At 39.1% G+C, this 25493-nt stretch overlaps 1 protein-coding gene across 2 annotated transcripts in view; it reads left to right on the top strand.

Moving 5' to 3' along the window:
- Positions 1 to 25248, top strand: part of AZI2 (5-azacytidine induced 2) — a 46420-nt gene extending 21172 nt beyond the window's left edge. For both annotated transcript variants that reach the window (XM_034760830.1, XM_034760829.1), the window contains exons 5-8: positions 1785 to 1921; positions 8565 to 8626; positions 17361 to 17479; positions 22623 to 25248. In XM_034760830.1, coding sequence (XP_034616721.1) covers positions 1785 to 1921; positions 8565 to 8626; positions 17361 to 17479; positions 22623 to 23029 — 725 coding nt within the window. In that variant the 3' untranslated portion in view covers positions 23030 to 25248. The remainder of the gene's footprint in view (positions 1 to 1784; positions 1922 to 8564; positions 8627 to 17360; positions 17480 to 22622) is intronic.
- The last annotated feature ends 245 nt before the right edge of the window (positions 25249 to 25493 follow it).

Genomic DNA, 25493 nt, shown 5'->3' with positions numbered 1-25493 from the left:
TTGTACTGTATCGGGGTTCACTAGTCATTGCTGGTGCGCCTCTTTGTGGCTCATCTGGGGATTACTTATCACCACTGATAAGATGGATGCCCCCTCCTGCAGTGGCTCAGCCCATTGACCCTTCAGGACTCTAGGTAGTTGTTAGGTACTTTTGTGACTCAGCTGCTCCCTCTTTTTGACTTTGCCCTACAGACAGTCACTCTAATCCTCGCCTTCCAGGGTATGTCAGTCTTTCAGGACAAGCTGTCCCTCTGCCATTGAGGACAGTACTCCATTCTCCGTCCACACACACTGCCGCTCGGACAGTGGCTGGAAGGGGAACCTGGGTCCACTGTCTACTCTGGGTTCCATCCCAGGGACTAGATAAGGGTCCGCAACTATGGTCTGTGTACCCCAGACCTGTTTCCTACTTCCCTGGACTCTGACCTACTATCCTCTGGCACCGCTGTGTTTAGCCCTTCCCCCCCCCCCCCCCGAGTTTCCTCCACTTCCCGGGGCTCCTCTTCTTGCCAGACCCTATCATCTCCAACACCCCTCCCTTCTGTCAGGAAGTGACTGCACACTGCTTCCCCCTGCACCTCCTCCTGGTCTCTGCTTCTTAGCTTTATAGAAGCTCAGTCTGTTTCTACCTGGGTGAGCTTCATCCTTAATTAAGCATCATTGACCCCTATCTCCCACTCAGGATCAGCCTACATGGCTAAGTGGCCCATCTAGCCTACCTTAACCCCTTCAGGACTGGTGTGGAGTGAACATCCTATCACGTACACTGTATGATAATTCATTTAAAAACTAAATCATTCAATTTATCTTGAGTTTGGATCAGTGTTCTGTGTTAACTTATTCAGATAGCTAATCTTGCAGTGAGAGCCTGTATGCTATGGAAAATGTTTTTTTCCACCTACTACATTGATATTGGGATGTTCTCTACTTGGGATTAAAAAAGCCTTGCATATTTATTAGTCTTATTTGTATGTCTAGGCCACCTGGATATATATATTTTTTGTTTGTTTGTTTCCAAATAAGAGGCAAACATGACTCAGGGTTCTTTAGCTAAACTTATTCCATGGTAGTGTATTGTGCACTTCTATTTGAAACTTCCCAGTAGGCATAATTGGGAAAAACTTCTAGTAAACCTAGCTTGTATAAAACTGAGAGAAAAGGAGCAATGTTTTCCTATGCATGCAAGTTGGGCATGCACTAACTTGAGTAGTTGGATCTGATCACTTCCCAGTATCAAATCTGTGTTCAGGTGTTTATGGTGTGTGTGGGTTTTTTGTTTTTTTTTTTTGTTTTTTTTTTTCCCCTCCCTCTTCCTTCAATCCTGTTTTTGTATTGAGGCATTTTACAATATGCTTTTGAGAGGTTATGTAAAAGAAAAACGGGGCTACCTGCATTAAAGGGACAATCTATTTTCTGAGTTTTCCTCTGTCAACAAGTTTCTGTTAGCTCTCTTGATAAATAACCATTGGGAAGCCTATTGCTTTCACTTCCTGAATGTGATCTCTGTACAAGGAAGGCTAGTCAAGAAAACTGTTTGTTTAGGAAAGGAGATATGAAATATCAGATGGTAAGTAATGCCATATAACACAAAGTCAGATATTGTCAAATATATTTAAATTGTGATACTAAATATTTTTAAATTAACTTTATTGATGAAAACAAACTGAATCTTTGAGACCTTTTTATTTTGTCTGATGCAGATGCTCATCATGAGCCATGACATGATGTCTAACTCTGAAACCTTATAACGGGAGTGGAAATCAGTCTGTTTGTTTTTTTTGTAGTGATGAGGAATCTAAACTCTACTCCATCTAGCTGGGAAATAGAGAAGCTGAATAGTGACCTGAAAGTTCACAGTCTGGAACAGGAACTAGAAAAGCTGAAAAAAGAATGCAATAGTCTCAGAAAAGAACTGCAGAAGGTACTGTTGAATTATGGAATTGAAACATTAATAGACTTGTAAAATTAAAATGAATATATAATATTGAACCTTGACATTTACTCCAATTATGTTCACATGAGAAATATATATATGAAATATATAATGAAAAATGAAAACCTTTTTCTTCATAGTAAAACTGTAATTGGCTTCCCATGAAATTATTTATCTCTTGTAAATAATACTATATTATATGCAGGGCTGGTAGGACTGCCAGTTGTTAAGGTTGCCCAAAACCTGATTGTAAGACCCTGTTTTAGTTTTAGTTGCTTATAATTTTGCCAAACTTCAACCATGTGAGCTGAAATTTTCCATGCCCAGTATCTGCCTCAGGTTGAATGTGTGTGTATATATATATATATATATATATATATATGTGTGTGTATATATATAAACTTCTGCCAGTACAGTTCAGCTGTTTCAGTCAACAAAGCTAGAGAATAATATGTTTTCCCATCTTTAAAACAAAACACAAAAACAACTGATGACCTTTTATTTGAATACCTCTATCATCCGCATGCTTAATGTAAGGACTTGAAACTTGGCAGAGCAGTGGCCTTGTATCGGGGATATGTTGTGCTATCCCTATGAAAATCTGCCCCAATAAGCTTCAAAGCCTTCGAAATACTGCAGTTTGCACTTGCTGGTAGAGACTTCTTAAAATTTATTAGCAGCAAAATTCCCAAAGATTCTGACTGCACTGGACATGTCTGAGTCTCTCAGCTCCTGGTGCTGACCAGACTGTATGTGCACCATTTCCTCAGAACAACTGAGCGTGCACCATTTCCTCAGAACAACTGAGCATGCACCAACACAGGACTAAGGGAGTAAAGCTAGACTTTCCCTGCAATGGCTGCTCCCACGTGCTCTGGGCCTTGTGGGTCCAGGACTTGAACTCTGAGACCAGAAGCCTGTTTCTCCTGCGTTCCCAATTACCCTTTTTTTGGCATGTAGGCAGCCTGAAGTAGGAAACCACCTAATTTTTATGTAGAGGGGTCAAACACTGGACCAATGGGGCAGGAAAGGAGCAAATTGGGAAAAGGAGTCTGGTGAAACTGGGACTGGAGACTGATGAGGGAAATGAGGTCTGAGAAGTGGGATACAGTTGGCATGAGGAGGAACACCGGAATTGAATGAAGCACTGGTAGTGAGGGTGGAGACTGGGACTCTCTGGGCAAAGAGACTGGAACAAGAAGCCAGGGAAAGGGAGAGACTAGGACATGGAAATGTGGAGGCAGTTTGGGGGAGACTGAGAATGGATGAGAACCCTTGAGAGGGAGACTGAGAGCCCGTGGAGGAAGGCAGATTGAATGAGGAGCTGGGAAGGGGGAAACTGGGACTGGCAGGGCAAGGAGACTGGGATTGAGATAGAAACTAGACTAGTGGAGACTAGAACACAGTAGTCAAGGCGAATGGGACTGGGACAAAGAGCCAGAAATGGGAAAGAGAGAGGATGGGGACAGGGAAGAGGTGGGTCAGAAGGTTTTATGGTTGGGTGACTTGGCAGAAGTCTGCCCACTAGAGCCTGCTCCCCTCCAGAGCCTGGAAAGAAACACAGGATTTTTACCATTCTTCTGTTGGCAAATATCATCTGTGAAATCCGCTGGCAAAATGTGTGCTTCATCCCCATCTAGTGCTGGTCCACAGAGGTTGTCAACCTATTACTGCCATCAGTTACTGTGTTAGTTCAAGGGTAGAGGCTGTGCAGTGGCTCTAAGTGTCAACCCTACTGATGAATCATGTAGATGTTCATATGATGCCACAAAATAGAATCTCTCTTTTTTCATTTGCTATTTTAACAACCCAAGTGACAAACTCAACTACTTTCAGAACACTATTAAGGTTGTGAAGTTAAGCGCTCAAAAGTTAGGAAATGCCAGAATTAAGGTTGCTTGTGCAACCTTAATTTGGCCCCTTCTATGTATGAATTACAATAGTCCTTAATTACATGATAATGTACTAATTTTTTTCCACAGGACCCCTGCCTCATTTAGTACACAGAATGGACCTGCTGTGTGGATGAATCAAAGCTGTGCAGTAAAAGAAGCTGTTGTCTGTAGGACCCCTGCCTCACAGAATTTGCAAGGTATACAGTGAATGAGGCAGGGATTGCAGGAAGAAAAAGGACAGTCTCATGGTTAAGGAAGTAAAATACTTTATTGCATGACCCTATACCCAGTTTTACTGCACTCCATTCAAACTCCGATCTGAAGACAGAATTATTAATTTCCTTAAGGGCTTGTCTATGGCAGTGGTTTTCAAACTGTGGGTTGCGACCCAGAACTGGGTTGCGGAATGTAAGGCACTGGGTTGCGGCAGCTCTGGTCTGCACCGCCGACCGGGCAGTTAAAAGTCCCATTGGCGGTGCTGCCCTGCTAAGGCAGGCTAGTCCCTACCTGTGGCTGACACCACACTGTGCTCCAGTAGTAGGTCTAGCTCCTAGGCGGGATGACCATAGGGCTCTGCATGCTGCCCCCACCCTAAGCATTGGCTCCTGGCCAATGGGAATGGGGGGGGGTCGCGCGGTGCCTGCCTGCAAGAGCTGCGCGGAGCCACTTGCACGCCTCTGCCTAGGAGCCAGACCTGCTGCTGGCCCCTTCTGGGGCGCAGCGCAGTCTGCGGTGCCAGGAGAGGCAGGAAGCCTGCCTTAGCACCCCCGCTGTGCCGCTGACCAGGAGCCACCCAAGGTAAGCCTGCGCCCCAACCCCGCACTCCAAACCCCTGCCTGAGCCCCACCCCAACCCGGAGCCCCTTCCTGGACCCCAACCCCTCATACTCAGCTCCGTTGGGTCACAGGCATCAATTTTCTTCAACTGGGTTGCCAGAAAAAAAAATTGAAAACCACTGGTCTATGGCATTTATCACTATTGAGTTTTTCACAAACATGAATTTATCTTCACAACATCCCTGTGTAGCGAGGGGATGGTATTATCCCTAGTTTACATGTGGGAAGTTGAGATAGAGAGAGTAAGGTCAAAAGTTTTCACTAATTTTGGGTTCTAATTTGAGATGCTAAGGGCCTGATTTTTTTTTTCCAAAGTACTTAACGTTATTTAGCATTTTATATGTTCAAAGCACTGCTCCTATTAACTTTGGTTGCAGTTGTGCATGTTCATCGCACTACAGCAAATCAGACCCCATAGTCTCAAGTTTGGCTCCCAAAAAATGAAGAACACAGTTAGTTGCCACCTGTGGAAAGCTTGGTTTAAGTGACTTGCCTAGCATCACAGAGGAACTCTGTAGCAAAGGCAAGGATAGAATCCACTTTTCCAGGACAGCATTCAACTGCCTTAACCACGAGACTTTTCTTTCTCCTCCTGCAATCCCCTGCCTCATTCACTCTACTGCTTCCAGTTCTGTGAGGTAGGAGTCCCACAGACAACAGCCTCTTTCACCATACAACCCTGAGTCATCCACAGGCAGGGGCTCTGTGGAAAAGATAGTAAGTGATCATGTAATTAAAGACAGTATCATGACACATAAGCATAAGGAGGCTGAATTAAGATTGCACAGGGAGTCTTAATTCTGCTATTTCCTAACTTTTGAGAATTTGTGCAACCTTAAATGTTCTTTTAATGTAGTTTTTTGTGCGTAATGCAGTATATTTATTAAATGTTTGTTTTATATAGTTCTGTACATTTACACAGCTCTCTTAGAGTAAGACACATTCCTAGTCCTGAACTTCTTATATCAGACGTGTCTGCATCCAGCAAAGGGGAGGGGGGGAACGGGACAGCAAGCATAATTTCTTAACTAAAACTATTATATAAACTATTAACAGCAAGTCTGTACTGACGGTATCTTAATGTTCTCTTCCTTGAAGATGACTCCAGAAATGCAATCTTGTTAATGAAATGAGAAAGCAGCTTGTGCATCTTAAAGGAAAGACGTTTACGTCACCTTAACTTCCATCTGTATTCTGTATTGTCTCTCATTTTAGGTCTCCGGTTGAAAGCTACAACTTTCCAGTATTTTTTTTTTTTTTAAATACAGGACTGTATTAGAAATGTCTGTGGAACTAATGGTAATATTTAGACCTTGTTTTTATGCCCAGCAATGCCAGAAACAGCCAATGGGTGCTGAAGCTTTGGTTGATCTCATTAGGAGAGAATCAAGGAATTGAACGCTTCATGTAACAATTTTTCATACTCTTGGTATGTTCCTCTTTGGAGGGCTGACTTTGAGGTTTTTCTTCAGGATTAAGACCAGAGCCCAGAATCTGATTTCTTTTGATGTTGTAAGAGCACCATTAATTATTATTACTATAATTATAATTATTATTACTTTCAACATTTGCTGTAGATGTATTAAGTTACTGTTTGTCTTGGTCTTTAAAACTTGGCTCATGTGGAAGGGATGTGGTCGCTTCTGCACATAGTTTTTTATAGCTGTTCATTAAAGACACTGTTTTGTAGCACATTGCAGTCATGAGTGAGCTCTCAAATTTAAGCTACTGATCTGCTAAATGCAGCTACATGCTGCAGATATTAAATTAAAATGCACCTATAATTTTAGAAAAAGGGAAAACAGAGGCAGATGAAATGATTTGACTTTTTTAACTTAAAACAGAGGATATGCTACCTTTGTGAGTAGAGTAAGTTCTCTGTTTTTCTAGTATTTATTAACACTATTAGGTTAGCCCTATGTTAAAGATTAAGCATTCCATTTTTTTGTTAAGGTACACACCATAAATACTGGCTATCAGTCTTTGGAGACTTTGGGCAGTCTGATCAACTGATTGCTGTCATCAGTCACCTTTGTGCAAACATGACATGGTTTAATGTTTTAAGAGCATTTGAGCTCTTCTTACTGAAAGTGTTTTATTTCTTCAGTATCGACATGCTCATATATATTATGTCCACTAGATGGTGCTAAAGGGAATTGATTACCTTGAATTGAGCGTTTACTCACTGTTTGCTTTCCTCTCCTTAAGCAGGTGGTTCTTGTTTTTTTTGTTTATATCTAGAGTTATTGTAGGTGCCTTTTCTGACTAACTTCATAAATTTAAAGAATTTAAAAAATTGCAAACAAAATAAAGTATTTTGTTCAAAATGTTTTTGACACACTGAGTTTGAATAATGGCAACTCACATAAAGGGATTTATTGCTTGTGTGATGCATGCTGAGAGAGCTAAAAGACTTAGGCAAGTTTTGTGTAGATGGTGCACAGAACTCTGAATCAATAATTGTTACAGTAACTTTTGTCTTAAAGAAGAAATACAAGAAACTACTTCTTCCCCTCAAATCCGCTAACCGATCAAGAAAGGAGGCACATAGTGTACCCTAGTTTAAAATCTTGTTCATAATTTACAGTAGCTACTTTTATAGCACAGACACTGAATATCTTGCACATGAGCAGTAAAGCTTTGGAGGAAGAGGAAAGTGACATTGCCGGTTGAAATATTGAGAGCGCTGTAGGATTTCTTAATACAAAGACCAATTTAGCAAACCTAGCTTAAAACCTAGAATTAAAGAAAAATGGCTGCTATCGTGACATTCTAGTTGTCTTTTCTATATTTTTAGTATTCTAGATTTTCTTGTTTCAGATTTGCATGGTAGGTGTATGGGATACTCATCCTGCATCAACTAAAAGCTATGCTAATAATAGAGTGGGGTCTCTTAAAGCCACAGTGATAATTGATAGCATGTTTAACAGAATCTAATATTTTTTTTTGCTCTTGTAATTCTACATTATATTTAAAAATTAACTAAATTTTAAATGTTTTTAATGCCACTGCAAGTAGGGTATCCTACTTCTACAAAACTGCTCTAAGCAAAAAACAATTTTTTAAAAATTAAGGCTCTGATACTGTAAACACTACAGCAAGTACATTACCTTATGCAACATTTTATTTTAAATTTATTTTATTTTTTAAAAATTTAGTGGGATAAAATCTGTCACGTGAAAACAAAATTGCTTCAGTGTTAATAGAAAAAAGTCATTTAGATTTTTTAATAAGTTAATTATTGTGAACTTTTTATACAGAAGCCAGAATTTTTCAAATCTAGATGTCCAAAGTTAAACCAATACTTAGGTACCTAAAGGTGGGATTTTTCCAAAGCATGTAGGTGACACAGAAGCACAAATCCCATTGACTTTAATCTGCAAAAACTGATGGAGTATAGCCTGGTTGAAACACTTGAGTTTACATATCTTGTGGAAGTTGGATATATTGAAAGTTGGTGTCTGCAAGTATAGCCCTGACTATTTAGTTACCAATTTTGTGGTTGGTTTGTTCTCACAGAAATAATGTTAATGAGACTCTGGATTTGCCTTTTTCTGTATAGATGAGCATTTTGTGTGAAATTTCTTACTAGGAAATCTCTAGACCCCATAACGTTCTGAAACATTCAGTGCGGTGATAGTATTGTTGCATTTCACTCATTTTGTCAACACAATTGATCTTCTTGTTCACACATTAATTCGCGTAGTCACAATCTATGTAGGAAACTTGTGAATTTTTACAAACTTTGTATTGTAAAATGGCACATCAATCTCTTCTTCCCTTCCCAATGTACCTCAGCTAATGAAACTGAAGACCCTCATGCTCGTAAGATTAGATGTTTGTTACAAAGATTTTGGACACTAAATAGAGTTAACTGTTCGCTTTTTTTTTTCTTTTCAGGACCAGGGTCAGGAATTAAATCTGTTAAATGGAGATCTCCTCCAAAAACAAAATATTCAGAGGTATGAATATTTGTGGTGGTTCTACGTTTCATTTTGTTAGTGTGTGATTTAGAAATGATGCATTGAACTGGTGTGGCAGATGGTTCTGTGCGTGAACTTATTTGAATAATATGCTAACTCAACCAAGGTAGCTTGCTATATAAATAATTACCAACTCAAATGCACTTGATATTTGACAAAATGTATTATTTTTATTCATGTTGATAAACTATGATGAAAGTTAAATCTACTTATGTGAACTCTAAGATAGAGAAGATAATGTCTAAATCTTCTGGATTGTTTCCAGATCACATAAGTTAAATATCAGATTTAATAGGCAGTTTTAAAAAATAATAATAATAATAAAGCTTACTACAGTCAAGGATGAAAACACTCCAGTGTCAGGAAGAGAAATGGATGTGTCTCAAAGAGGTGGGTTATTTCAAATTAGAGATCCAACACCCAAGAGTAAACTGAGTAGACAGAAATTCAAGATGAGAAGTTGATTTGATGGAGTAAGGAATTGGATAAGACAATAATGTGAGAAGGATAGTGTAGCAAGTGTATGGAGTTTTTTTGCAAACTTGTATCATGTTTTGAGTTTGCTTTGGTAGTGGCTTCAAGACTAAATTTGGTGGAGGATGGGATGTATGGTTCTAATTTTTACATCTCAATAGTATATCTGGACTCCTTTAAATTTAGTGACCAGGAGTTGCAATTACTTTTTGTACACTGTTGAGTAGACAACATGGAACACACTCTCAGGGAGTGAGTTGGCCCTTTAAATGCAGTGGGCCCAGCTCTGCCTTTGGTCTGGTTTCTTCTGAATCCTAGGACTGATGCTTCCTTGGCTGAAGCATCTGATTGGAGGGAGCATGTGACCAGGAAGGGTCACCTGGATTAAGGTTGGATGCTTAGGCTGGAAGAAGAGCCTGCTAGAAAAGACTGTCTTCTTCTTAGACTGAGACACCAGGATTTGGGAAAAGTTCTGGGTGAGGCCCTTGACAGTGATCAAACAAAAGGCTTGTGAAGGGCTTATCCAGAAGAGGAGTTGGGAATGTGTCTGACTCAGGGTGGATGGACAGATGTGGATGGAGGGGGGAGGGGGGTAAGAACACATGGGGATGCAGGGACATGAGGATAAGGGCAGATGTGCCTGACTGAATGGGAGAGGCTAGGGGTCAGCCAGGGTCTGCATGCAGGAAGTTCCCTAACAATCCCTCCCCACCCCAAAAAAAACCCCTGTTCCATACTTTTCCCACCCATACCCAATGACCCTCCAAGTTCACACCCAGGCTCCTTCCCAGCAATTACTTCCCTCTCCCTCAGCTCCTTTGTTACCCCTGACTCCCACAAGCCTTTGCACTGCTTCTGATGGGTGTGGGCAATATGATTCTGTATTGTAGTTTTAAATGAATTCTTACTCAGAGTTCTGTATTAATATTCCTAGTAAGGAATCTATTTGTCAGTGGTTTGAGCATTGGCCTGCTAAACCCAGGGTTGAGTTCAATCCTTGAGGGGGCCACTTAGGGATCTGGGGCAAAAATCAGTACTTGGTCCTGCTAGTGAAGGCAGGGGACTGGACTCGATGACCTTTTGGTGTCCCTTCCAGTTCTATGAGATAGGTATATCTCCATATATTTAATTAAGGAGAATAATAGTGGAATCACAATGGGATTAGGGCTCTGTCTAGAAGTACTTCAGTTTTGGCAAATTCAATTGTAGTTAGAAGACATTCAAGACAAGCAGATGTGAGATGACATTTGGAATGTGAGTCAACAGACATAACTACGTGAAGCCACATATAAGTGGTGGTGAAGGTAGAAGATAAAGTATCAAGGAATCAGCTGTGGGGTGCTCTATTATGGAAAGTGTAAAGTCTCCACCTGAAACCTTAAAAGGCGTGGTTGGAAAAGGAGCATTCAAGGCAGGAGATGAGCATGCTAGAGAACTTAGCTGCTTGTTCAGTGCCATTGAAAAGGATAGCGTGAACAACACCTGAAAAGCCACACTGATATTAGGGTGAGAAAAGGAATCTGAGATCAGAGATAAGAGTAGACTAAATGCTTCTAGTGGTGATATCAATTATGTGCAAAATGCTGTGTCGTCTAAGCACATTATGTAAACTAAAACATTAGCCAGAACTGAGCATATTGTGGAGCAACAATAGCCACCCCCATCAACCACCATAACCTGCCACTTGATCTTAATCTCCATAGTTTTATCAAAAGGTTTAAAAAAAAAAAAAAACCTTTTGAGCAAAAAGAATGAGTCTCATGTGCCACCCTTAAAGCCATCTGGAAGTTCTCAAATCTTTTAATAGTAGTCAAGTGAAGTATGTAGAAGATTCATGGGTAGCTAGACTCCAACCTAATATAGGGTTTAAAAGATTAACATCTTGCATTGTTCCAGGAAGAGAGAGAAGCCAGCAAAAATTCATGGATGATGGTGACCTGTTCCATTTAAGTATGTGGCCCACTGGAGTTTGCATTGGCTGAAGCTTAACTGACCTTTGTGGCTTGCCCCTCATAGTGCATTGCAACCTGTAGATAACAATGGCATAAGACATCAACTAAAATAGTTCCTGACTTTCCTATCTACTCTTCTCCAAATGCCCAGAGACGTTCACAGACACTAGAAGAGGCTTGAAGGGTAAAAGAAATTTGTAGCTGCTAACAGGAAGGAGTTGAGTCCTGCTAGTAGTATTGAAGCTTTTGAGGATCTCAAAGGTTTTCCCTCAGTACTCCAGAAACAGCTGTTTGTGAATGTTCTCCCAGTTGAAATTTACCCTTTTCTCAAATAATGTACAACACTGAGGTATCTTCAAGCTTACTTCGTAGAAGATGGAAGCAGAAGTGGAGAATGCAGTGACCCAGACTAATCTTCCACTGATCTGTGCTGTGCTGCCTGCCTTCACCAAACAGGAAATAAGGAAGATGTTACAAATTATTCCTTCTATTCACTTGACTAAAACACATAGTAGTCCTCTTGAAAAGTGTTGGCAAATCAGATGACTGCTTTTCCTGTTGGAATAGCCCCAAAACATCTTTGCTCCATAATTGTGTGTATTGTAATCTGATACATTGTTATCCTGCTTGACTACAGGGAATGCAGTATGGGGGAGAGTTCAAAAATACTTTGGAAAATGCCCTTTAAAGAAAATATTTGGGTTTAAAGGAATGTAGTGGTTATACCGATAAATTTGTGAGCTTATTTGTACCTCTTATCCCAACATAGGCAAATTGTGTACTTACATAGTTTTCCACAAGAGGGGGGAATAGTACTTACTAATAAGAAATTGTTATGGAGTCATATTGTGTTGAGTCTTGCTTTGCCTGTTGAGAGGGGGAAGGAAACAACATATTTTAAAGAATGAGTAGTGCTACTGGCGTTCTTTACATTTATTCTTTAGTATTTTTATTATGACTATAATAAAGGGCAGGCTGTATCCGAACTACTGCTACTCACCCTTCATCTTAAACTTGTCACATAGCGAACAGGTTTTTTTTCTTGTGGTTCCAATTGCAGCATCGTGCATGATCAATCTTGCATGTCTGACAGCAGAAGTGTTATCTCAAGATAAAGTAGTTATCTGTCCTTCAGTCTACTAGAGTAAATTTTGGTTTTAAAAAGCAGCTTCCAGGTAGCAGCCCTCTGCAGGAATTAGCACATGTGCACTGTGGTTTTATATTGTAATGTGAATAACTATTTGTAATGCATATTAATGTATAGAACTGTACAGAGCAGTCAGCAGCTCTTTTCACACCCTTAGACAGGTTCCTATGTGAAACATTTATTGTAGCAAACAACCTTATTGTTTACTGGGGGAGGACATATGCCATTAACTAATTTTTTTGTGACGTAATTATTTCACACTTGTCAACCGCTTGCAAAATCTCTGTGATTTAATATAATACCTGTTTTGGAAATCCAGTTTGCTGAAGACTTAAACAGTTCTGTTGGTGCTAAGAGCTTGCCAAGTAGTATTTGTAAAAGGATTGTATTGTGGTGGATGACTTCTCTGGTGAGAGGAATATTTTAGTAAAATAAGTTGTAGTATTTCACAAATGTTTGCAGTAAACATATCTTTTTAAGATGTTGCAGTAGTGGGATGTATGTGTAGTGAGTGGATCAGATTTTTTTTTATGCTAACTCAGTGGTTCTCAAACATTTGTATTTTCACAGCAAGCACACTTTTTTTCAGCAAGCCTCTGAGTATCACCCCCCCTGCCCCCAATAAGTTTAAAAAAAACCCTCTTTTTTTATATTTAACACTATTATAAACGCTGGCGGCGAAGTGGTGTTTGGGGTGGAGGCTGACAGCTTGCGACTCCATGTAATAACCTCATGGCCTGCTGAGGAGTCACAACCCCCAGTTTGAGAACCCCTGTGCTAAATTAACAGATCTGAGAAAGTTAAAATAAAGGTATGTTTATGTATATCCATACAGCTGCCACTGTAACTTAGTAATTACAATTTACAATCTGGGTATATAGAATACTTAATAACTATGAAGAAAAGGTTTGTAGTAATTAGTTAACCAATACATGCAAGGTTCCATATTGTACATTCTCATCTGGGGGAAAATTGTACATATGACGTGAAATTTTCATAAGTCCCATTGACTTCCACTGAGACTTTTGAAAATGGGATTTAGGCTCCCAAGTAATTTAGGCATTTCTGAGCATTTTACTCTTTAGTCTGTGGCAGATTTGGAGCTGTTTTTAAGTTTTATATAACTTGGATAGTGGATAGTTTTTGTTTGGTGAATGAGCATTGATCCAGTCATTTTCAAAGTTGAGAGCTTCTGAATAAGTGAAGCATAAATATGATTATTTGTCCTCTGTTGAAAAAAAAATAATAAATAAACTTGAGATAGTTACTTAGTTTCAGTTTTCAGGTGTCTCATATTCTGCACAAATTTAGGATATGCTTTTTTGCTCTCCGTGCAAATGTGTTCAGAACATAAGAATGGCAATACTGGGTCAGACCAAAGGTCCATCCAGCCCAGTATCCTGTCTGCCGACAGTGGCCAATGCCAGGTGCCCCAGATGGAGTGAACCTAACAGGCTCTCTCCTGCCATCTGTCTCCACCCTCCAGCAAACAGAGACTAGGAACACCATTCCTTATCCATCCTGGCTAATAGCCATTAATGGAATTAACCTCCATGAATTTATCTAGTTCTCTTTTAAACCCTGTTACAGTCCTAGCCTTCACAACCTCCTCAGGCAAGGAGTTCCACAGGTTGACTGTGCGCTGTGTGAAGAATTTCCTTTTATTTGTTTTAAACCTGCTGCCCATTAATTTCATTTGGTGGCCCCTAGTTCTTATATTATGGGAACAAGTAAATAACTTTTCCTTATTCACTTTCTTCACACAACTCATGATTTTATAGACCTCTATCATATCCCCTCTTAGTCTCCTCTTTTCCAAGCTGAAAAGTCCTAGCCTCTTTAAGCTCTTCTCATATGGGACCCATTCCAAACCCCTAATCATTTTAGTTGCACTTCTCTGAACCTTGTCTAATGCCAGTATATCTCTTTGAGATGAGGAGACCACATCTGTACGCAGTATTCAGGATGTGGGCGTACCATGGATTTATATAACGGCAATAAGATATTCTCAGTCTTATTCTCTACCCCTTTTTTAATGATTCCTAACATCCTGTTTTCTTTTTTGACTGCCGCTGCACACTGTGTGGACATCTTCAGAGAACTATCCACGATGACTCCAAGATCTCTTTCCTGATTAGTTGTAGCTAAATTAGCCCCCACCATATTGTATGTATAGTTGGGGTTATTTTTTCCCCATGTGCATTACTTTATATTTATCCACATTAAATTTCATTTCTCATTTTGTTGCCCGATCACTTAGTTTTGTGAGATCTTTTTGAAGTTCTTCACAGTCTGCTTTGGTCTTAACTATCTTGAGCAGTTTAGTATCCTCTGCAAACTTTGCCACCTCACTGTTTACCCCTTTCTCCAGATCATTTATGAATAAGTTGAATGGGACTGGTCCTTGGGGAACACCACTAGTTACCCCTCTCCGTTCTGAAAATTTACCATTTATTCCTACCCTTTGTTCCCTGTCTTTTAATCAGTTCTCAGTCCACGAAAGGATCTTACCTCTTATTCCGTGACCGCTTAATTTACGTAAGAGCCCTTGGTAATGGACCTTGTCAAAGGCTTTCTGGAAATCTAAGTACACTATGTCCACTGGATCCCCCTTGGCCACATGTTTGTTGATACCTTCAAAGAACTCTATTAGATTAGTAAGAAATGATTTCCCTTTAAAGAAACCATGTTGACTTTTGCCCAACAATTTATGTTCTTCTGTGTGTCTGACAATTTTATTCTTTACTATTGTTTCAACTAATTTGCACGAACTGACGTTAGACTTACCGGCCTGTAATTGCCAGGATCACCTCTAGAGCCCTTTTTAAATATTGGCATTACATTACCTATCTTCCAGTCACTGGGTACAGAAGCTGATTTAAAGGACAGGTTACAAACCGTAGTTAATGGTTCCACAATTTCACATTTGAGTTCTTTTAAAACTTGGGTGAATGCCATCTGGTCCCGGTGACTTGTTACTGTTAAGTTTATCAGTTAATTCCAAGTCCTCCTCTAATGACACTTCAATCTGTGACAGTTCCTCAGATTTGTCACCTACAAAGGACACTCGGGTTTGGGAATCTCCCTAACATCCTCGGCCATGAAGACTGAAGCAAAGAATTCATTTAGCTTCTCCGCAGTGATTTTATCATCTTCAAGGGCTCCTTTTTTATCTCGATCGTCCAGGGGTCCCACTGGTTGTGTAGCAGGCTTCCTTCTTCTGATGTACTTAAACATTTTGTTATTACATTTTGTTATTTTGAGTTTTTGGCTAGCTGTTCTTCAAACTCCTTCTTGGCTTTTCTTATTACATTTTTACACTTATGTGTTGATAACATTTCATACCCATTGACATCACTGATACCCAACAATCTTAGAGCTGGAATGAAGTGAAAACTATTGTGCTGTCACATCTGTAAAGCAATTTTGAATGTGGATTCAGAAATTCTGATTCTTATATAGCCCATAGCACAATGGGGTCCCAGTCTAAGACTTAAGACTCCTAGATGCTATGATAATACAAATAACCATTAATTCCCACAAATAAGTTTGCCTTGTGTGTATATTTACTGTTAAGTGGTATTTCTGGTCATATTCTGTTCTGAAAGAAAATGTTAAACACTAATGGTGCAGCTTTCTTTCTGAGAACTTGTGGTGATCCAAGGATTTTGTTAGAGCAGAATCCTTAATTTAAAAATTTCTTAAAAAGCTGGGGATTTTCTGTGGCCAGTAGTTGACTGACAAAAGAGTAGTAGCCCGATGCCTCTACATCAAAGGTAATAAGTGCGTGCATATTTTAAAATATTCCAGTAGGTCTTTCAAAATGGTAGTTGATATACAGTTGCTGTTCAATATGTGTAGAAGCATGAATGATACTATCTAATTATTTCATTTGAAAGTACAGGGACAGGTTTTCAAACCAGGTTGTGTCTCAGCTGTTCTTCTTGTTTTCAATAGGAGCTGCAAGGTACTGAGCACTGTGAAAATAGTCTTCATGCACTTGCATAAACAGAAATGGAATTCTCTTGAAAATCTGGTCCCGGTTGTGGGTGCTAAGCATTTCTGAAAATCTGGTTCATAGAATTATGTTCTGAAATAATGTGTTTCAGTGGGGCACTAAGTGTATCTTAAACATTTATTAAATATCAGAAAAATACTCTGAAGACTGAATAATCTGCTTATTGCTTAGATTAATAAATAGCTCTTCATAATTGATATATTTTGCTTAGACATTCTCGTAACTCTTTCTTGGGAAAATTTGACTTGCTGATTACCTGTTTAAGTCGTCATGGATAATAACTGCCTTAAATAACAGGAATCTTTAGAGGACAAAACAGCTCTGCCCACCACATCCACCCCCGTCCCCCCTTCTCTGTCCTGCACCAAAAATGAGAACTGGTTCTTGATAATTTACACTGTCTTGTCACATAGATTTACATTCAACAGCATGAGACAGCCCAGTCAGACATAAAGTATTATTTTAATTTGGCCTGGGCATGTGTTCAGCAATTTGGGTATCAAGTACCTAATTAATCTGAAATCACTGTGGCAAACGGAGTGGTGTGAAGACTAAAATACCAAGTTTGAAATATCAGATGCTTAGTTTTTGACTAATACTGTAGCTCTATTAACATGATCTGGAATATTATGTTAGTTTGTGTGTGGCAATTTGCTAAGTCTCAAACAAAGCAATTCATATTTGATTTCTTTACCACATCTATTTCAAAGTATCCATTGTGTGTATTTGAAATGGGCACTTAGAATATTTTTGAGGGTATTGGCTTTACATCAGGATTATAATTTAATTTCAGATGTGAAACTAGCAGAGTATTCTTAATCTTAATTTTCCATTTGGAGAGTTTTGGAATTATTGCTTTAGTTCAGAGTTTTTACATACTAGTATGCACAGCATTAAGAGCCACATAATCTGATGGCCTCTGCCTTACTGGCTATACTGTCCTTTGGCAATGTCAGATTGAAATGATTATTTAGTAAAACTGAAAAGAGAATATATTACTCATTAAGCAAAAAAGGCATTGTTCAGGGTTAATGTTTTTTTGTAACTCTTAAGAACTGCAATAGAGTCGGGGTGGCCAGTTGCAACAGCAGCAGAAATTTAACTTTTTAAAATGTCTTTCAGTGAAAATGTGCAGCAAGCATACTGGGAACTGAAGAGGGAAATGTCTAACTTGCATCTGGTGACTGAAGTGCAAGCTGAGGTTCTACGAAAACTGAAAACCCCAACTGCAACCAAGAAAGGCAAGTCAGCGTTTGCAGGAATAAGCCTTACAAGTACAAACCACTGATCCAAGCTATACCATTTTAAAGAGAAACTAGCTATCATATCTTATCAAAATCTCATCAATTGAAGTTGATAAGCCAGAGTGTATTATAGTTCCAGCCTAACCATTTACTGCTTTGGCTTCTGTCTCATACTGGTCAGCTTCACACATAAAGGTGTTGCTGATGTGTTTTTTCTTCAGTACTGTATTCTGTTCCCCTTGTGGCTTTTTTCTCAGTCAAGTGTCGCTGATGTGTACAAGGCTGAGGTGTTAAGTTTACTCATATTTGACCTTTTACCACAACTACTTCATATTTTTAAAAAAACAAAACAAAGATTTCACTTTTCAAATGCATTTTCTTACTTTAACAGTATCAAATATATAAAACATTTTGGTAGCATTTTAAAATTCAGGAACAGATTTTGAGCTTTCCCTATAGCTATAATTTTTCTTACTAGTGATGAAAATATCCTGAAAACTTATCTCCCTGTGAAATAGAACTCCAGATGATGACATTCCCTGTAATCAAAATATTGATGCTGCAAAACTAGTTTACCTCCACCACCCTCTTAAAAACAATTGACAATCGGTCATTTCCATTGCTCTGGGTTTACTGCAGATTTTATACATTGCTGACTGAAATTATTTCTATTTCAACTCTTGTATGTAATATTTCCTTCCAATGCAGGGGTTTTATAAAAGACCAATATTTGGCACTGTCACCTGTGATCTAATGATTGAAAGCTAAAGAAGAGAATGTTCGGTTAGTGAGCAGCAGTATCCCTATTTTTCACTGGGTAGGAAATTCCAAAATGTAGGTAATAAATAGGATAAGCAACAGTCACTTGTTTATAGTATGTTTGATGATTGGTGACGACATCTGATGGTGCACTTCTTTGATAAGATATAACGGTTCAGAGAGCTCAGATGACAGATCCAAAAGGCTAAATATTAGAGGAACACTTTGCTAATACAGAATTGGATGGTTCAAGGAATTGATAATAGGATTCACCTCTAGGGCACCGGTTTGACTTTGGTCCTGGTCTGTGACTGATGATTACTATCTGAGGTATTCTACAAAATGAGTTGGTAGCTTCAGTCCAGTTTCCAATGGATGCGTGTCTGTCTACACTGAAAAGATACACTAGTGACACATTTAACATCCAAGTTCAGAAGAGAAATCAAGGATTGCTTGGACTCTGAATAATTCTCTAGTCCTAAGAAGTCTGATCTGGCCACAGTGTGTGATGGTAGTGTAAGGAAGCATGCATTTGCTGTGCTGTAGTGGTTGTGTGGCTGTTGTCTTTCTCTCATCTGCACAAGTGCTAACAATTCATTTCCTCGCCAGAAAACTCATTGCAGCAGCATTTTCTGCAATCAGTAGTGGAGGTGTGCATCAAGGGATATAGAAGGCGGCATTGCAAATTGGTCTGTGGATTTTTGCCAGGCTTATTTTGTAGGTTTCTTTGCCTACAATCATTTATTGGCACATATAAGCATCTGGCTTTATTTCCTGTTGCAAGCATCCAGTCTTAAAGCTGGACTTGGCTTACTGATTCATTAATGTCTTGTATTAATGCAGTGCAGTTATGATGCACCTGTATTGTTAACATGCAGAGTATAACCTTGATTTGAACCATGTCTTGGACTATTCATGGGAGAAAATCAGTTTGCCTCCTAACTGTGTTCATGCTATCCTCATCTCCTTCTAAACATGAATTGGCTTTTAGGGGTCATGATTGGGATAAAAGAAACTTCTAGAATTAAGAGCGCTAATAGACAAACCTGATCCTCATTTTAACAGACGTTTCCATATATTCCATGACCTTCTAAAATGATATCCTTGCATATTATAGGGTTGACTTGTCACAAATTGGGCAAGTAAAACAGTGATGTAAAGGAGACAAGACTGTGAATTAATATAAGGGAAAACCTGTGACAACAACAAAGTCAATTGCTTTCTCTGCTTTCTTTTACAAGGACCACTGTATTTTCAGACTGTTTCACACATGTAGAATAGTATGTTCCCAAGCAGGCAATTTGTTAAGGAAAAAGCTGGGAGAATCTAGAATGTTTTTGGAGAAAGTCATGAGGCAATGTCTATTGAATCTTGTTCAAAAAGTTATGGGCAGGGGTAGAATGAACTTCCTCTCCTTCCCACAGTATTTTACTCACTATTGTAAGTTCCATTTTTGAGCACTTTGAAGTTTGTTTTATAACAAGAAGTGAGGCTTTTTTTCAGAAAGCCTTTTACTTTTCAACACCATAGTTCACACTCCTCAGAGAAATAGAGAGGGTAAGCAATTTATAGAGTTCAAAATAATTGATGCTACACGTTAATCTTGCCAACAGAATGTCAATTGCAACATGTATGTGGATTCCATTAATCCATATACAAGACACTGTTCACAAAAAGCAGCTCATCACTTCTTGAAGCACTTTGGAAATCTTTACATGTAATGGTGGATGAAAAACAATGAGAAACTGGGGTGTTTTCTGATGCTTTACAGTACCTTAAATTTAACAAATTTAAGATTGAAGCCTATATAATGCTGTAGCTCCTTACATGAATTGGGCATTATATAACTCTTAAATGTTGAGAGAGATCCACCGTAGGAAACTGTCTGAATTGACACACTTTTGCTGTTTGTGTTTAGAAGCAAAAATGTTCTTGAATAAGGAAGCTGCTATCTCAGAAAAATTAACAAAATTCGTTCTTGTTTTGAGTTCTTGCTTGGCTGATACAGTTGGTCAAATCTTGACTACAGCCAGCTTATACCATTTACTATTCAGTTCTCTCACTGCATCATAGGAAGGATGAAATGGAAGGTTTCTCTTTTGTTGCTGTCACTTTAGAATGCCCTCTATCTGTGGAAACAAACATTTTTCCTCAGAATTTATCTCAATATTTCAACCATTTGTTTCTGTCCTGAACTAGCTCCAGACAACTGAGGCTTAATCATCATAAAGTGCACTGAATTTTTGAATGCGTTTTCTCATCCTTACAATTTCATCTAGTTCTCAGTAGGCCATTTCCTTGAATGTCAGTATTCCTCCCCCTATGTGTGTGATAGATATAAAATACACACACATGCTCATGAGCAAAATATAGCAAGCTCCTCAGGGATCACTTAATACAACAGGGCACCAATCCTGATTGGGCCTACCCACTGCTACAAAACAAACAGATGGTATATGTTATGTATATAACTACTCAATAGTAGGACAAGGCTGCCTAAGTGGCCCTGTGTGCTTCTCTTGTCAAATAATCTTAGTCTTTTAGACTGTAGAAACTTGGGTCATTTTATTGAGCTGTTAAGGTACTTTCAGGTTGAACATCAGAAATATTGACCTTGAAATTTTTATTAAGTTATAACCCAGACTGTTAGTCACAGACAATAGACAGGTTGCATTGTCCCACAATTTTTTAGATGAATAGCTATGTTACTAATAGCTTGGTTGTCAATAGAAGGTTCAGTTTAACTAGAAGTATCCAAGGAGTAATAATACAATTCCCTTTCTGCACTTCTGACTGAATAGCACTTCGTCTGCCCTAAAGCTTCTCCAATCCTAGTATTCACAGCATTTGGACTACAGTACGTGGTTGCCATTTGTCCTTGTACCTATGAATAGCTTACATCTCAAGCACTGCTTTTTACACCTATCAGCACAGATGGGGTGAGTCACAAATTTCCTAACTATATCTTCCGGATGTGACAAACCAGCCATTGGAAAGTGCTTTTTACTGAAATTTGCTAATTGGTCACCATTTTTTCACTTTCCCTGGCAGGGTGATACTACATCCTGCTGAGAGGGCACTGACTCTTCTGTTTGTCCTTTATAAGCATTGTGTTTATAAACCAGAGTTTGTATTCTAGATCATAGCTATTATAGGAAACTTCACCTCACATGTGAAGTGCTTAACTTGTAGGATCTAACTGGCAATCCTCATTTAATAATCCTCATTACATTTGTAGTGAAATGAAGAGAAGTAGAGGTGGTATGGGCAATTCAGCCCTGCCCTCTCCTTGGCCACATGTTGGATGAGTATGTGACCAGTCCCATTCCCACTTCTGGATAGTTGCTGCCTGTTTTCAAAAGGCCATCCTCCACTTCTTAGCCTGTTTGAAACCTGGCCCTTGAACAGAGAAGCAATAAGCTCCATGCCATCTCCCTACTGTTGCTTCATGGATTGAGGATGAGTTCAGGGCCTGGCAGCAGAAGGAGACTGCTCATTCAGAGACAATAAAATAGGGTGCAAGATTCTTTGCAGGCAAGCAACATTCAGAGATTCCAAGGCCAGAAGGGACCATTGTGAATCATAGACATTTCTGAGCCCACGTAGATCATCCTGGTGCAACACTCTATACTTGCCTCACCAAACTCCCAAAGATTCACCAGTCCCTCCCACATCTCATAGGATATCAGGGTTGGAAGGGACCGCAGGAGGTCATCTAATCCAATCCCCTGCTCAAAGCAGGACCAATTCCCAACTAAATCATCCCAGCCAGGGCTTTGTCAAGCCTGGCCTTAAAAACCTCTAAGGAAGATTCCACCACCTCCCTAGGTAACCCATTCCAGTGCTTCACCACCCTCCTAGTGAAAAAGTTTTTCCTAATATCCAACCTAAACCTCCCCCACTGCAACTTGAGACCATTACTCCTTGTTCTGTCATCTGGTACCACTGAGAACAGTCTATATCCATCCTCTTTGGAATCCCCTTTCAGGTAGTTGAAAGCAGCTATCAAATCCCCCCTCATTCTTCATTTCTGCAGCCTTAAACAATCCCAGTTCCTTCAGCCTCTCCTCATAAGTCATGTGCTCCAGCCCCCTAATCGTTTTTTTTGTTGCCCTCCCCTGGACTCTTTCCAACTTTTCCACATCGATATGGGAACGAGTTGATTTGGTTTTTGAGATAACTCATTAAAATAGCACTATAGTGCAAAATATATTTGAATAAAATTTGTGTTAACTCGGATTAATGAGCACTCAAAAGCAGGATATGGGATCCATTAGCTGAAAAGTTGTCCTGTTACACTAGGCACATTTCTGAATGTATGTACACTATATCTTCTAGATACATAAATTAAGAATTACATTTAGTTGTCTTCTCTCTTCAGCTTCTACTAGTGCACCAGTACAATGTGTTGAAGACGTGGAGAAGAACCTCACAAAGTTATATTTGACTTCTTCTGGGGCAGTCTACAAAAAACCCTCTCTTTCACAAAATGACAAACTTCTCTGCAATGCCGTAGCTCCCCCTCTCCCAAGAGATGTAAAAATCCTGTCTGAACACGCAAATCTCCAGTCATGGACAGATGAGAGACCCATCCCGATTGGCAGCACAACCTGTCATGAACAAAACTCCTATGGAAAGAGCTCTCTGGAAGATAATTCCTGGGTATTCCCAAGCCCTCCAAAACCTAGTGAGACAATGTTTTGGGAAATGAAAAATAAATCATCTTTGTCAAACTATCCAATAGATTACCTGGATCAGTGTAATCAAAACTGCCTGTACAAGAGCTAAGTAGTTCCTGAGACTGGGGCTGGTTCTGAATAGGTACCTGAGTACTAGAATTTTTTAAAGAGAAAAGTAGTTGGCTGAAATGTGGTGGTAACTACTTTTGTCTTGTTCCAAGACCGGGGGGGCCGGATCACTCATTGCTGTAAATCCGGACTAAATCAAAGGAGCTATACTGGTAATACAGGTGTAAGCAAATCAGAATAAGCCCCTAAATGCTTGGTCCTCTTATACTGAGCATGACACACACTTGCAAATATTATACAGACTGAATATTGAACTCTTGGAATAAATCAAAATAATCCAGCTCTGCATTTCAGTTCGCTGTATGTACATAACAGTGCTCATAAAGGCATTTGGTATCCTGTTAGAAATGTCTAAAAGCTGTGAGCTTACCTCTGACAGAAGTGTCTTTCAGATATAGAACTCTCAGGTAAAGAATGGAATTGGAATGTTATTTTTACCCACTCTGGTTTAGGAATAGTCACTGGATTTATAATGTGTGAGATATGCCAGGAAGAAAAGGTGAGACTTATAGGTCCCCGTCCCTCCCCCCCAATCATGTTTATGTAACATGTATAAACCAAAACTGCTAGGATACACTGTTTAGACTGCACCTTTTCTTTGGCCTTACTGTAAGTATTTAAAGATCATAAATAGATGCTGCTGAAAGCTGAAATTCACGGACATAGTTTTTATTTGTCGCCACTGACAAAGGAAATTAATTGCATTCTACGCACACTAGTGCCTATTATAGAATCACCCTAGCCAAAATGCAATGATCTTTGTGTGCCTCATTTGTATATCACCAAAATCTTCATTGTAACTGTATCATTTCTAAGGTCACCAACTTTTTTTTTGTCGCAAGAACAGAAGCCTTAACTTGAGCAGCTCAGATGTTAAGTATTAGTATTCGAAATACACAACTGTGCCATATTGATAGGGGTTTTTCATCTGTTGTGTAGAAAACTAAAGTGTTTCAAATTATAAATTTGCCAACTTTATACAGTTGAGTGTCCATATACTGATGTATGTGGTTAACTGGGAAAGACCAATTTCTCTTGAAACCAAGGAAGCTTCTAGGCCAGAAGTTCTCGAACTTTTGTATTGGTGACCCCTTTCACAACAGCAAGCTTCTGAGTGAGACCACACCCCCCCCATATAAATTAAAAACACTTTTTATATTTAACGCTATTATAAATGCTGGAGGCAAAGTGGGGCTTGGACTGGAGGCTGACAGCTCACGACCCCCTGAGGGGTCATGACACACAGTTTGAGAACCACTGTTCTGGGCAGTTTTAGAACTATTTGGCTTCATACACCAGGTTTAAAGTGAAATGGTTGAAATATACAATACTTACAAGGAAAATTCTACATTGGGTATTTCATATTCTCAGTGAATATAAAGTTTAATTGGGAGTAAAATGATTAGTACTGGTAATTGTTCCCTGTATACAGGGAACAAGCATCCAAATTCACTGGTCCACCTTAAGGTCAATGTAAAGAAAAAATGGATTTCACAAGAGTTAAGCAGTAAAATATAAAAAAAGCCAGTAACTTCTGCAGGAAAGTTATGACTGTAATGCAGCCATATCAGTGATGTACTATAAAAGTGTGATGAAATGTGGGCACTACGTGACTTGTGGGTCCACTCCCCCTCTACCCCTGCATTCAGTACTTCATATGATATCCATCTCCTTTTTATGTATTAGAGTTTTGTCTATCTTGAAGTCAAAAGAACGTCTTTGATACCATCTCTTTTATTAGCAAACAGCATACATAAATAATATGCCTACCTTTCACCAGATATGTTTTTATCTTTCTGTTATCTTGCTCACGTATAGTGGTTTGTCTGTGATTAATGGAAATAGTGTCAGATGCTGAAATTTATTCTGACCAATGAACATGGTTGACTCAAGGGAGTACAAGCTCTTGCAAAGTAATAGAACAAACCCCAATATGCATAAAACAAATCCAAGTCACTAGGCTTTAGCTGATAGAACCAACTACCTGTGTAATAACAAAGCAGCAGAAACTATTTCTCATGTGGCTGCACTATATTGTATCTAGTTCTAATGTAATTTACTGGGTTTACTCCCTTGGTTACAAAGATTTTTGGTAAGTTTTAATGTATTCAACAGCCATCAACCTGATTAACAGTTAAAATTATGCAAGGAAGGAATCCTGTTGTGTAAAATTTTAAATAAATTTATTTTTGTTTGAAATGGACTTCACTTATAAATCTCCTTGGGCTTTGGCAAGCAGAGTGTTTCCTTTGTTGCTCTCTAAATTCCTTATTTTTAGGTTATGTGCAAAACAGGGAAGAATTTGAATCTGAGCACAGATCAGTGAAAATATAAAAGATTAAATTCAAGGTCTCTTCTTAGCCCTTAGGAGGAGTGTACATCTCCACAGATTGTTCTGACATGTGGAGGAGGAGTATTCTCCTCCTGGGCACATGAAGGTAGGT

This window comes from Trachemys scripta, chromosome 2, assembly GCF_013100865.1.
Source record: "Trachemys scripta elegans isolate TJP31775 chromosome 2, CAS_Tse_1.0, whole genome shotgun sequence".
Taxonomy (NCBI): Eukaryota; Metazoa; Chordata; order Testudines; family Emydidae; genus Trachemys; species Trachemys scripta.
Note: the sequence above shows the minus strand (reverse complement) of the source record. Positions and strands in the feature narration are given on the sequence as shown.